Here is a 13,346-nt window from a genome sequence, read left to right as displayed (position 1 = left end):
GAGATTGTTTGGCGCTTTTTTTAGAATAAAGAAACAATTTTTAGACTATTTTTATTAAAAATAATTAATAAATAATAAGTGAACAGTTGCTCGGAATGAGATTGTTTGGCGCTTTTTTTAGAATAAAGAAACAATTTTTTTAATGGAATGATTTACCCGGAAAAAAAAGAATTTAATGGAATAATTTTAATATAAAGAGTTTGATGCAATAGAAATTTAAAAGTGAATAGCTAAAGTAATTAAATAATTTTTTTAATCGTAAATTGATCCAAAACATAAAGAACCTGATGCAAATGCCCTTAAGATTGAGTTGTTGGCAGGCCTCCCCTATTCGACTCTGAGAAGGGATATTCCAGACTTCATTTTGAACAAGGAGGCATATTCACGTTCTACGCTCCTAATTCCTAAAAGTAGAGGGAGATTGAGACCGTTAGTTAGAGAAAGGAGCGAGAAGAGCAAAGGTACCTCTGTTTCTCTCTCCTCCCCATAGACTAGTACCAAACCCTCTCTCCTGTATGACAGAGAAATAAATTCTGGCAAATTCTCTCTCTCTCTCTCTCTCTCGCTCTCTCGTCTGATTAGATCGACCATAGATACAGTACTAGATCAACCATAGATACAGTACTGGATTCTGAGAGAGATAAAATTGTCCTTGTAGAGAGAGAGAGAGAGAGGGGGGGGACGATGGAGGACGTGGCGGGTTCATCCGGATCCATGATGCGAAACGCAGCCGCAACAACCACGACATCTTCTCTCTCTTCGTATTCGTCGACGTCGTTTTTTACGAATTACCCGCTCTTCTCCGCTCTAATTGCTTTCGCCATCGCCCAATCCATCAAGTTCTTGACCACATGGTACGCCGGCCCTGTATATCTTCGCCCTTTTAAATATTTACAACTGTGCCACGCAGACAAATATGTATAACTATAATTATGTCTAGCCCAGCTTACGCACGCCTTGATTAAGTTGGACATTAGAATTTTAAATCGGGGTATTGGAAAGCCTGAGGGTATCGGTGATAGACTAATTCTGATTTATTGTGATGTGAAATTATGTATCTGATTGGAAATGGTGTTACCCAACGAGGGTTGTCTCCATTGGCTAGAGGGTTTGCTCCCACCATGGATGTGTGAGTTCGATTCTTGGGGGTTGACCAACCAATTAGGAGGTGAAAGTCCACGAGGGTTGCCTCATAAGCGAGTCCAGTGGCCTCCTAGCGGAAATAGTTGGGGAAAAAAAAAAAAAGAAATGGTGTTGAAATAGTTGAACTTTTTTATTTTTTTATTTTTGAAAAGAAATATTTTTTATTTTTTTATTTTGAAAAGAAATAATTTTTATTTTTTTATTTTTGAAAATAAATAGTTGAACATAGTCTACGCTGATTTTGTTGCTTCTTTCATGATATGTGCTGATTTTGCTCCATTTTCACTCAACTGCCTGTGAAACTGTTTGATAACTTGTCCAAATTTGGCTCCCAGGAATGCACAATTTGTTAAACGATCTAGGGGAAATAAACGCATAAAAGAAAGTAATGAAAAAAACAAACACACAAGAGGGGATATATAAATGGGCACCCCGCTAGTGGATGGTGGGATTAGTCTTGGAAATTAGTCAAGGAGTTTGTAAGCGGACACATACACCTTGAGTTATAAAAAAAAGAAAAGAAGAAGGTATACAAAATTCCATAAGATAGAAATCCAACCAAACTAAAAGCAAGGAATCACCAATACTGCATCCTCATAGAAATTGCATATGTCATATTGTGGAATTTGTTGTCCAATGGATATGGAAACCATTCTCAGGTTGTCCAATAAACTATATGGACTGAATGAGTAAATGGATTAAAACCCATGTTCTTAAAGATTTCTAGGTAGGTCATTCCCCTCACGTACATCAACTAAAATACCATTTAGCGGAAGCAACTTGACTTTTTTTGTCATTAGCCTGAAGCCAAAAAAATATAGCGGAAATGCACCCTCATATCTCATCCATCCAATCAAGCAGACCCATTTTAGGTCTTTTTAATTTTTCTTTTCACAGCTCTCAGTTGCGTTCCTATTTTCTGCACAACTAGTCGGTAGCCCCATAAGTAATGTTTCAAACACAACGGACTATGGGCCTGGTTGTTTGATGGGATTAATAGGGAAGGGATATATAATCTCATAAGACATGTAGTCCCATCGCACTAATAGTAATGGGATTAAGAAATACCGCACGCCCCATGGTATTACGTCTCATACTTTGTTGGATTATACCAAGGGCCCGTTAGTTTAAGACGGGTGATAAAGCACTGGAATGTGATACCCGTAGATATAGTCCAATATGACGCTCATATCCAGTTAAATAGCGGCACCGAAATGTGTTGTATTAAAAGACATGAAGAGGAACATCATTTCAAAACAAGTCTAGAAGGTAACTTCTGCAGTTATTGATTTCACTTATAGATGCAAGTAATAAGCTTGTCCAATGCCTTCTCTGGCTTGGTGGATTTGGATTTAGCTAGTTGTAACTTGAATGGTTGTCCTATAGGCTGATTGTCTATCTGGATTTGTAATAAGTTCATCCAAAGAGTCTTACGCTTTCCTGGATTTGCAGGTATAAGGAAAGACGATGGGATCTCAAGCAACTTATTGGATCTGGTGGAATGCCATCTTCACATTCGGCAACTGTTACTGCTCTTGCTGCAGCCGTTGGTTTTCATGATGGCTTTGGAGGATCACCATTCGCAACTGCATTGGTCTTAGCATGTGTTGTATGATTCTTACTTTTTTGAGAAAGCTGTGTAGTTCTGTATATCTTATCTACCAGTGCAATCTTATATATTGTGAGATGCACTAAGGAGTAGTAATTTTTTATGGGTTCATCGTGATGTAGACCGCACATGCTAAACCGAGTTGATTTTGACTAGACTAAGTTATTGTTTCGACACACGGAGTAATTGCACTGGATGTTTGATTTGTAATTTAGGATCTTGTCACTCGTCCAATCTTCGGAAAAGTCTTGACACCTCGTGTGCACTCATAAGTATTTGTGTGTACTAAACAAACTAACCGTCGAGTCTCAATCTATCGGCGTCGGCCATGGCCCAGTTAAGTTCAGTCATCATTGTTGTGGTCTGAGACTCTGGGAGGGGTAAATGAGGAATGGTTTTTCAGGTACAGAAAACTTTTGGCAGAATTTGCACACTTCTGCTCCATTGGCAAACCCACAAAGTTTACGGTTAATGGGTCATGTATTATCAAATTTTACAACTATCTCTACAATACAAGTAGATTCTTCTTCCTATTACTATTTTCATGATGCCTCATTTGACATATGGGTTTGAGATTTATTCTTGGAAGTATATTTTATGGCAGGTAATGTATGACGCATTTGGTGTAAGGTTACATGCTGGTCGCCAAGCAGAGGTTTGATGCTCTCTCTCTCTCTCTCTCTCTCTCTCTCTCTCTCTCTCTCTCCCCAATGGGCCCAACCCCAACTTCATCTCCCACCACCTCCTCCCCAACCAAAAACAGGCCACATAAGCTCTTATTTGGACTCTGATATATTTCTTTGGCTTTTTGGTCAAGCAATCGCATATGCATGTTCTACAACCTTAACAGTTCACAGCTGCAGCACATCTTGTGTAGATCTAAAATGAATTCTTTTGTGATGTTGAACTGAATTTCTTCAGGTTTTGAATCAAATTGTTTATGAACTGCCTGCTGAACATCCTCTTGCTGAGAGCAGACCCCTACGTGAACTCCTTGGGCACACCCCTACACAGGTTACGTTCATAGCTTTGGATTTCCATCATCTTTGGTTGATATATCCTTGGACACATAATTGACTTGACAAATGATGATGATAGTTGAATGTTACTGTTCATGATATAGTACAACAGCCTTCTTTAACGTTCTAAAAATGGGGTAGAGTTGAAAAAACTCGTTTAGAACTTTAGGCTGCATTATTCTAAAAATCATCCCCTTTCCCCAAATCAAAAAGGAAAAAAAAAAAGAAGTGGGAATGAATGTTTGTCGTTTCTAAATTTTGCAATCTTATTGCAGGTAATTGCTGGCAGTTTTCTGGGACTTGTCACCGCGATAGTTGGTCATTTTATCGTTGCATCTGGTACAGCTTGATGCATGATTGAATCCCCAAAATAATATGAATCAGGAATGCAAACTTCCACCACGACATACAAGTGTTCTCAAATCCTAACTTCAAGGCGGTTTTATGTGTGACTTTGTTAGGATATTCTTGTACCAGATGGCCCTGTCATCAGAAGAATTGTAGACAAGATGCACTTTATTTTATTGGAATTTTTTTATAGCACGGAAGATGTTATTTTGGCTTCAAATTGGTCAGAATACACATTTTGTGTTACGTTTACATTGTGAAGCTAGGACTCTTGTTTAGATGCAGCTGCAGCAGTGAAATTAGTTGATTGTGGCTTGTGGGCAATTTGTTCTCTGTACTTACTTGGAAACATTGGGGGGAAACGTCATCTTCCGATTGTACGTGCTGTTTTTTCATTTTCATTTTGGATCTGGTTTTAAAGTTAGAGATCTCTGTGTGGCATGATGGAGTTACTCGCAGTAGGCACTCGAAAGAATAAGGATTTTAAAGTTGCTTTCTTTGAATGCCCCAAGTGAAATACAACATATTAGGGCAATTTTTGTGATGAAATGATCAATTATTTACTGGAATTTCTTCCACCAGATAGGAGTATCTCATGCTTGCGCACACAGACCACAGTATCTGCACAATATGCATCTCATTTATAACTCAAACCAAAACAACTTTGTGTTCCGAAAACAAATCCTATGCACAATATCTATCTTGCAGATACATACATAAAATTCAAATAAACTTGGTGCATGCAAGCTGCTGCAAAAACCAAGCTAGATAAAGAAAAGCAGTTCTCTGTAGCTGCTCAAAACAGGATATCTCCATAGCCTCTGTGGACACTTGACGAAATCACCAGTAGAAAATTTTGAATCAGCAACTTCTCTCCAAAATGCTTGTGTTTCAGACGATATAAGGAGGGAGTACAACTTCGTCAAGATTTAAAACCATAGACGTCTATAAGTGAGTGGAGTTTAATCGCAAAATGGTGGAAAAAACCGTTCTCATCTCTACATAAGGATCACCAAAAACACTCGACTTCACCCGCCAAGCAACATGGTCATCCGGCCTAACTAAGATAGCTCCTCTACTTGTCATCTGACATATATCCCACCATGATGATGAAGTCGAACTCTGCTTCACTTCCACAATATCTATGTAATTCTTCCAAGGCAACAGTGCTTCCTCGCTGCCTACATCAACTCCATTAGCTGCACCATGTGGCCACATCACACATACTCTAGCAGAAACTTTGAATTCCTCCGCCACCTTGAAAGCAGCGTGAGCTAGATGGTAAGACGGCGCCACTGGGGCTATAATTAGAAGAAACTCTATTTTGTCTCCGGAAACGAGATCCAGCGTTGAAAATGTTTCCTACAAAAGATAATCACTCATAAAGTGTGTGCGTGCGCGGGTGTGAGCTTGTTTCAACAAACAAATAAAAGTGAAAAACTCGTATCGTAATTCTTTACAAACCTCACTGGAGAGGTTTGCTAATGCCCTAACATTCATGTGAGGCAACCTTGCTCCGGGATCTGCAGAGGGGACATAATCCTGTCGACGACCTGTTGGTAGTTCTCGTATGTCTGATTTTGTACAGCCAGTGGGAACAACTGCTCCTTGATCGTACCTAACATGAATGGCTTATGGTTAAGCATGTGCTACACAAACAGAAAAACCAAACATATACAGAATGGTGTGGTTGACTTGTGAACCTGTTATTTAAAAGAAAAAACCATCAATGAGCCTTTTAATTATAGACTGTCAGAGCCACATCATTCTGGTGGAAGATTTTACAATGAAATAATGGAAGATGGTAGTAGTTTCCTAAACTCATTGATTCCAAACTGAGAAAATATAATCAATCAGAGGATGACTTCTGAATTGTGGAAAGGTAGGTGACTAAAAGGTCGCTAATTTTGCCATATTTCTCATCTGAGAAGTCTAACTGTCCAAGCATGATCAGTACTTTTCAGGCTTCTCAGACGGAACACAAAGCATGTCTAATGTAGTAATGTTCAACAGTAGAAAAAGCTATGAAAGGGAAGTTTGATATATAAACCTTCGAAATTTTTAGCGACAACCTCAGGAAGTAGAAAATCAATGAACAATAGCAATTTCAGAGCTGAAACTAAAATAGTAGAATCATGGTGATACCGAAAACCGAGATCCTCAGCAGGGAACTGGAGCTGAAGACTCTTTCCTTCTTCAAATATACGCCTGAGTTTAGCAAGCCTTGAATATCCAAGTGGGTTCTTCTCGTTCAAAATAAAATCCGACAGCTGTGCACGACCTAGGATGAATATCCCATCCAAAATTCCCCTCTGCAATCCATGTGGGAACACGGAACCAACCGCATGATTAATGACCCGATGTACTGCCAAACCATAATAGCAGGAACGAAAATAACTGTTATAAGTGAAATTAAACTAGTAGAAATGTTTAAGAAGGAAATCAGAAGACTTCCATGTGTTGAAAAGATTGAAAGTAACAAACTGCTTTCACTTACCTGAGTTTGCAACAGACGGATCAAGACCAAGGGCAGCTGGAACTTCCATGGCTGCTCTAAAATTTTGGACACTAAGTGCTGTGTTAAAAATGGCAATCTGAAAAAATGCTCAAGGAATTGACATCAATACGTCAAATAAAAAGAAGAAAACAAGTGTAAAGAGAGAAGACAAAAAAAAAATGGGACAGATTAGTACCGGACGGCGTTCCATTTCGTAAGTCTGCATAACTGAATACGGAGAAATGCCTTTTAACACAGAAGCCAACTTCCAGGCAAGATTATGAGCATCCTGAATGCCGGTATTCATGCCTGCACATACCACACAGGGATTCTAAGATAATTCTTTTTTTCTCCATTTTGATCTAAAACAAGATAATTTTATTGTTCCCCTTACAGATGTTAAAGAAGAGCATCCCTTTAACAACTCCACAAACGTGATGACATGCAGCAGGGTATTGGGCCCCTCTTTCTGTCGCAACCACAAGGATTTCTATCCGACCATACTGATATTCAGCGATTCAAATACAAAACCTATTGTTTTGCATCCTTTTTTAGGATAACTTGATCAAGGTTCAACCTAACAATATCACTAAGTTGCAGAACTAAACAAGTGCTGAATCCAGTGACACCAACATCCATATGCCAGACAATGAAGTAACAAGAAAAACAAATTCGTGATAAGTTGGTGTACAATCCCCTCCTAACCAGACAAGAAAGAGAAAAACCCCAATTGGTAACCTAGAGAAGCATTACTGTCTAATAAATATCCCACAGGTTCCCTTTCATGAATTAAACTTTCCTTCACTTTCAAAGTCAAGAAAATTTGCACAGACAGCATACCAAAACCACCAGCAGGAGGAAAACGATGAGCAGCATCACCGGCAAGTATTATCCGCTTGTCACCTGACACAAACTTCTCAGCAACTTCAGCATGCATCACCCATGGTTTAACATCAAGCACATCTATGTCTGCAAGCTCGTGGCCCACTAATTTGAAGATTATCCTCTCACACATCTATAATAATTTCAACCATTTACGAAAGAAATTAAAAAAAAAATCCACAAGATAAATCTTTCTTAACATGTCAGACTATTCAGCTCCATGGTGCAGCTGTGTTTTCCACATGCAGAATATGAATACTGTAAATGATCTCTCTCCTTACTCAAACTAGCCCTTCAATGCATTTTTCCCCTATTCTGCAGCAAACCTAAACTAGGGAGTGTTTGGACCTCGTGGAAAGAAACAGAAAGTGAAAAAGGGAAATTTCAAACAAAGTTGGTTATTTTTTAATTTGTTTGGTTTGTTCAAAAAAGAGAAGGAAACAAGAAGGAAAGTAACCTTTCTTTGTTTGATTTTTGAGAAAAAACGATAGCAACTAAAAGGGCCAACTAAAGGAGAGGAAAAGAAAGAGTGAAAAAAATATCAGAACTATTGACCAAAACATTGATTTTGTTCAATTGTTATCTTTGCCTCTCAAAGTAAGACCAAACATAGGGCGGAAATTAGTTTTATTTTCCTTTCTTTCCTTAAGTTCCAGACAATCCCCTAAAGCTCTACTCCAAGAAGAAAACACATACTGCAACAAGTGGAAAGTACCTCAAGGGTGTAATCCTCAAACCTCTGCTGAGGAGGATAGAATGGGATCTACAAGCACACGACCAAAAAAAATGTAAGTGCATGGCACATGTTATATAGAAGTGGAAAAAATAGGCTCAGCCTACAATACCTGCAAAACAAATTCTCCTTCCTTCAAATCATGTGCAACGAGAACTCCAATCGCTTCAGTGTTAAAGATGAAAAAGAGCATACCAGGTCTCTGATTGAGTAGGTAATGACCTAGCTCTCTACTTAAAAAGTGGACACTAACAAGATTTTGCAAGTCTCTTTCGCCTCTCAACTCAATTCCTGCGAGCTTTCTCACTGTACTTCCAGCACCATCAGCGCCAATAAGGAAACCACATTGAATAGTTCTCTCCTTATACTGCCCGCCACCCGAAAAAGACGCAGTGACGTTAAGGCAATCATCAGTGGCATCAACCGATAAGCATTCATGGCCCATCAATATCTCCCTTTCCCCCACTGGCCCGCAATCAAAGCCTCCCAATCCATAACCAGTGCGAACATGGAAATGGAGGTTTTCAAGCTTCTTTAGAAGTAATCTAGTTATCTTGTACTGTGAGAAATGTGCAACAGAGACTGGGCTAACAACTTGCTCAAAATCTGTAGATAAGAGAATATAAGATATAGTACCGTAAGAAATGTGCAACTTACTCAAAAATGACAAAAAATTACAGTTGTCTTAAACATAGTTTAGAAAGAACAACACTTGACATAAATTATTACGGAAGCCATATTATCAAGTCTTTCCACTTATATGGACTAGACGGAAAAGTGTAGGGGAACAAAATCCAGAAAAGCCACCTTTCAGTCACCATGATGGAGAAGTTACAGATATTACTCATACCTTGAGGTTGCATATGGTCTACTGATCCAAGGATAGAACCCGAAAGTGATGTGCAATATATAAATTTTCTCCACAGATCTACTGGTGGTTGGGACTTTTGGATCTCCTCTGCCAGTCCATCCAATTTGCGGAACACCTAGCAAAGAACTGCACATCAAGACAACAGTGCACCATAATGAACTCAACTGCCACATGGCCTTCTGCACCACATCTAATTCGACAAACTCACCTCCATGGAGCGATTGTTGATGAAATGTGCCTGAGGATGTTTAGAAAAAGTCCTGCTTTTCTCCAAAACAGCACATTTGACCCCTATTAGAGAGCATGGAAGCAAACAAAGTTAACACGCGACTCCGAAATTCAGTGAAACAGTAGGAGATCTATAACTCGTAAAATACACTACAGTTCTTTGACTGTTCTAACTCCGTCTGATTATTACAATTACATCTAAGATAAAGCATTGAAACCAATGGTGATAATGAATATAGCTAAAGAAAAACTAAACAATAAACAGGCATGCTCAATTCTTCCAAAAGACCTGTTAAAGCAATTTGTCCAAGAAAAGGTCAGTTGCGACAGACGCACACGAGAAAATAAGCGACTTGAAATTAACTAAACACTGGACCTTTACCATTTTATACACAAGACCTTATCAAAATACAAAATGCTACACAGATATTACCATTTTCTACATCATTATTCCAAGTGCACATCTACGCAAATTCCAACCCACTCAAATTAAGGAATTGAACTGACGAAGACACTGGCCACATCAAAGCTGTGGCCATGCCAAACTAATTAGTCTGGACTCTGGATTCAATCAAGTACTACTTGGGAGGTCACATGAATACTTACACTAAAAGAGAACATGTGAATATATAATGCCATCAAAGACATTTCCTACTTCACCTGAAATGATACATAACTTCTTTCCATTATTAGCCGTTGCATTATCATCAAATAACCCTGAATCAGCATTTCTTAGCCCTCAATTCCCGAAATTATCCTTTCAATTGTCAGAAACCTTTGGGAGGTCAACGTAGTTAGTACTTAATCCTTATAAAAAAAATTGGTATGAATGAAATCCCATAGCATGTGATTCACTTCCCACTCCCAGTGCGGCAAAAATTAAGAAAATACATCTCTCTTATTAGTTATGAACAATTAACGAAAGAATTTTAGATTCACTTCATACACCAGCACATTTTGTCGCCGAGAATCGAGCATCTACTTAAACCTTGACGAGGAAAACTTGCATTCAAGTAAAAATTCCAAATCCCTTTTAACTCCTTCACTCACACCGGTATCAATGTGAGTTTTTACTTCAATCATTTGCTCCAATATTCAAGCCTTCATCGTGGCTTTCAAATTTACCACCTACCACCAAGGAAGCTAATTTATGCTTAAATTTAAGTTTTCCTATTGTTCCATATCGAATTAACCTTTTTCACTCAAACTTCTACACAAATCAGGTGAAATTCTGAGTAAAAGGCTAAAAATAACCGAACCCAATACAAAAAAACCCCTTTGGCTCTACTTTCTAGTTAATCCTGTTCTTTTTTTATAACTCAGGTGTCAGGCCACCTTTACGCGCACGTCAACTAATTTTGGGACCAATACCACCGCGCACTTGCATGGTCTCAATTAGCTACGGACTGACCCCAAAGAAGTTGATAGCACCCGAGAAATTGCCTCACTTTCGTGAACAAATTCAACAAACAAACAGGAGATTATGCGTTTCTTCAAAAAAAAAAAAAAAGAAGCTGAAAGAATATTACCTAATTTGGTGAGGAGTATAGAGAGAACGAGACCAACAGGGCCTGCACCGACGATCAGAACCGGCAAAATCGAATCACGGACGTTGAAATCGTTGGAGACAGAACAAAAGACTCTTCTGTGGAAATACTCGAGCGAATGCGGAAAGAACGATGTGTTTGTGAGGAGAGAGAAGGCAGTGGAGCTCCTGCGAAACCCTAGAACCGACATTGGCGAAGAAGAGAGAGTGACGAGTTCGGAGATCGACCACGGAAAACTGATTGAAATATTTGGTTTGGTTCTGTAGAGGCTGCAACGAACGAAGCGAAATGAAGTAGAGTCCAAAGCGACGCCGTGTGCTAAAGTCGGTTTATAGAAATTGAAAAATGTAAGAAGCACGCCAGACTAGGGGTGAAAGAAAGACCGAAGGATCGAAAAAACCGACGGATCGATTCGGTTTTCGGTCGGAGTAAGAGTGGGTTTGATCGGTTTCAGTTTGGACCAAACCGATAAATTTTCAATTCAATCTTGGTTATATGAAAATTTCTATGGACCAAACCAAAATACCCCAAAACCATACCGATTAAGACCAATCAATCAAAGTCGTCCATCTTAAATCCAAAAAGAAACAACAAATCTCAGCCGTCCATCTCAATCTCAACCGTTCATTTCAATCTTAACGCCAGACTGAAAAAAACCAATCGGACCGAACCACCCCAAACCGATTTTAGTCCATTGTTTTTTTGGTCGGGATCGGTTTCCGGCTACATTATCGAACCAAACTGATTTTCACCCCAACACAAACACAAAACAATAAATGTGAGAGAGTTTGTGTAAAGTGTTTGAAATCTGAGAATGATTGATGCAAATTAATTGTGATTGAGTAGTAAGACCAACACATCGTCGGGAGTTGCTTCTTTTCATGTGCGCGTAGATCCAATTCATTAGGGGTATCCGCATAGTTCATCCGGCCTCATATACATTAAATGACCCGAGTTCCTTTAAAAGCTTAAGCTTTATCAAAGGTGAGCCACTCAATGGTGCATTAAGGTCCAACTTTTCCTATTTATTCAGAGTAGAACTCAAACCTTTTACATATGTCCTAACAGTTCGATACATGTAGACTTCACATATTCTATATTCATCTGGCGGAATGTGAACTTACACGCATTGAACGGTACCGAATATATTTGCATCCGAATCTATGTCTGATAAGTGCCAAAATATACATATTTTGGCCCTCCAAACTACATTTATTAGTCATCTATTCTTGTTATTTTATAATTATTTTGTTCATTTTTCTGTTTATAGGTTGCTCGAGCTCGGTTTCCAAGATTTTGGATAAAAGCAGAAGTTAAGAGAAGTCTGGGGTTAAAGTGCAAAGTGCTTTAAAGTTGAATTATTGAATTCTATAACATATATAGCCCAATGGAGCTTTGTGTAATTATTTGCATGTTTTACACTATATAAAGAATGCAACACTGACTACGGCAGCAGCTAGGGAAGAACGGGGAATTGGGTTTCAACGTGAACAGAAGCTTTGGACGAGGACGTGCGTAAGGAGCCGATGTTGGAGATTAAATCAAGATATTCCGATTCTCTTCTCTCCATGAGCAACTAATCCCTTCTCTTAGGGTGTGATGAAACCCTAACTAAGTAACTATGTTTTTATGTTGATTTTGGATTTCGATTGCCGAAACGATGGTTGTATAACATTGAGACTTGTTTTTATGATTCACTATTATTCTTCCAATCTAGTATTATGTATTTGTTTTCTGTGATTGCAAATACATAGTTATACACCGATATTCTTTGTGCATGAAATTGAGAATTAGAATAATCTATGTCTAGAAAAGACGAATCGTGCCTAGATTAATTAGTTATAAAATCGAAGACGATTTGTGCCAACCGAAGATAGATTATGTCCGGTTTTCAATCACATGCAATTTTCTTGGCGATATCACTAGGGCTTGTAGCTTTTAGTGAATCAATGTCGTTTTGGTAGTCGGTTTCTTAAATTAACATAATCGTTTGGTTACGAAGTTAGGGTGGATTCGAAACCCTAAGACCTTTTTCCATATTTGAAGTCAAACATCTCTCTTGCTTTTAATTACTTAGATAATTTTAGTTAATCAAAATCCAATCACTCTTTCTTGAATTGAATTAGGAATTAATTTTAGAAATACAACAACTTAGCCTCTTGATCTCCGTGGTACGATACCTGGACTTAAACCACTATTCTATTTGAATTGAGGTTTTCGCTCAGTTTTAATTATTTATTTTTGGTGTGAAAAACGACCTACCAATGTCCTATGCAATTTCCATTTCGGGGTGAGGTGGAATCAAAATTCTCAAGTGACTTGTGGTGGATTCATTATTTTTTTCAATCCATGATTCAAGTGGAGTAATTTTTTTGTAGTTATTGTGCATAAGGACGATTGAACACGATTTTTCACTTGAATGAACGATATTTTTCTGCGGATAAAAAAAAACGATATTTTTTTCTTAAA

The 13,346-nt window shown here is 38.4% G+C and overlaps 2 protein-coding genes across 4 annotated transcripts; one reads left to right on the top strand and one right to left on the bottom strand.

Annotated features, from left to right (window-relative positions):
* The first annotated feature begins 341 nt into the window (after positions 1–341).
* LOC131310654 (uncharacterized) lies at positions 342–4,520 on the top strand. Its single transcript, XM_058337807.1, has 5 exons — positions 342–854; positions 2,596–2,752; positions 3,357–3,407; positions 3,674–3,766; positions 4,047–4,520. Exons 1-5 carry the CDS (start codon positions 685–687, stop codon positions 4,119–4,121), a joined length of 546 nt encoding a protein of 181 aa, XP_058193790.1. The 5' UTR covers positions 342–684; the 3' UTR covers positions 4,122–4,520.
* Positions 4,521–4,741: 221 nt separating this feature from the next.
* On the bottom strand, positions 4,742–11,180 carry LOC131310652 (uncharacterized). 3 transcript variants are annotated; one of them, XM_058337804.1, is made up of 11 exons: positions 10,860–11,180; positions 9,311–9,393; positions 9,082–9,217; positions 8,344–8,837; positions 8,195–8,261; positions 7,457–7,519; positions 6,813–6,925; positions 6,617–6,713; positions 6,265–6,484; positions 5,584–5,737; positions 4,742–5,481 (listed from the first exon to the last, which is right to left on the bottom strand). In XM_058337804.1, the coding sequence occupies exons 1-11, from the start codon at positions 11,065–11,067 to the stop codon at positions 5,065–5,067; spliced, it is 2,052 nt and encodes a 683-aa protein (XP_058193787.1). In that variant the 5' UTR covers positions 11,068–11,180; the 3' UTR covers positions 4,742–5,064. The 3 variants fall into 3 exon arrangements, with proteins under 3 accessions (XP_058193787.1, XP_058193786.1, XP_058193788.1); XM_058337803.1 differs by having other exon boundaries at positions 7,457–7,631; positions 8,214–8,261; positions 10,860–11,179; XM_058337805.1 differs by having other exon boundaries at positions 7,457–7,631; positions 8,214–8,261; positions 9,082–9,228; positions 10,860–10,917.
* Positions 11,181–13,346: the final 2,166 nt, after the last annotated feature.

This window comes from Rhododendron vialii, chromosome 12a, assembly GCF_030253575.1.
Source record: "Rhododendron vialii isolate Sample 1 chromosome 12a, ASM3025357v1".
NCBI classification, from domain to species: domain Eukaryota; kingdom Viridiplantae; phylum Streptophyta; class Magnoliopsida; order Ericales; family Ericaceae; genus Rhododendron; species Rhododendron vialii.
This window is presented reverse-complemented; position numbering and strand designations above follow the sequence as displayed.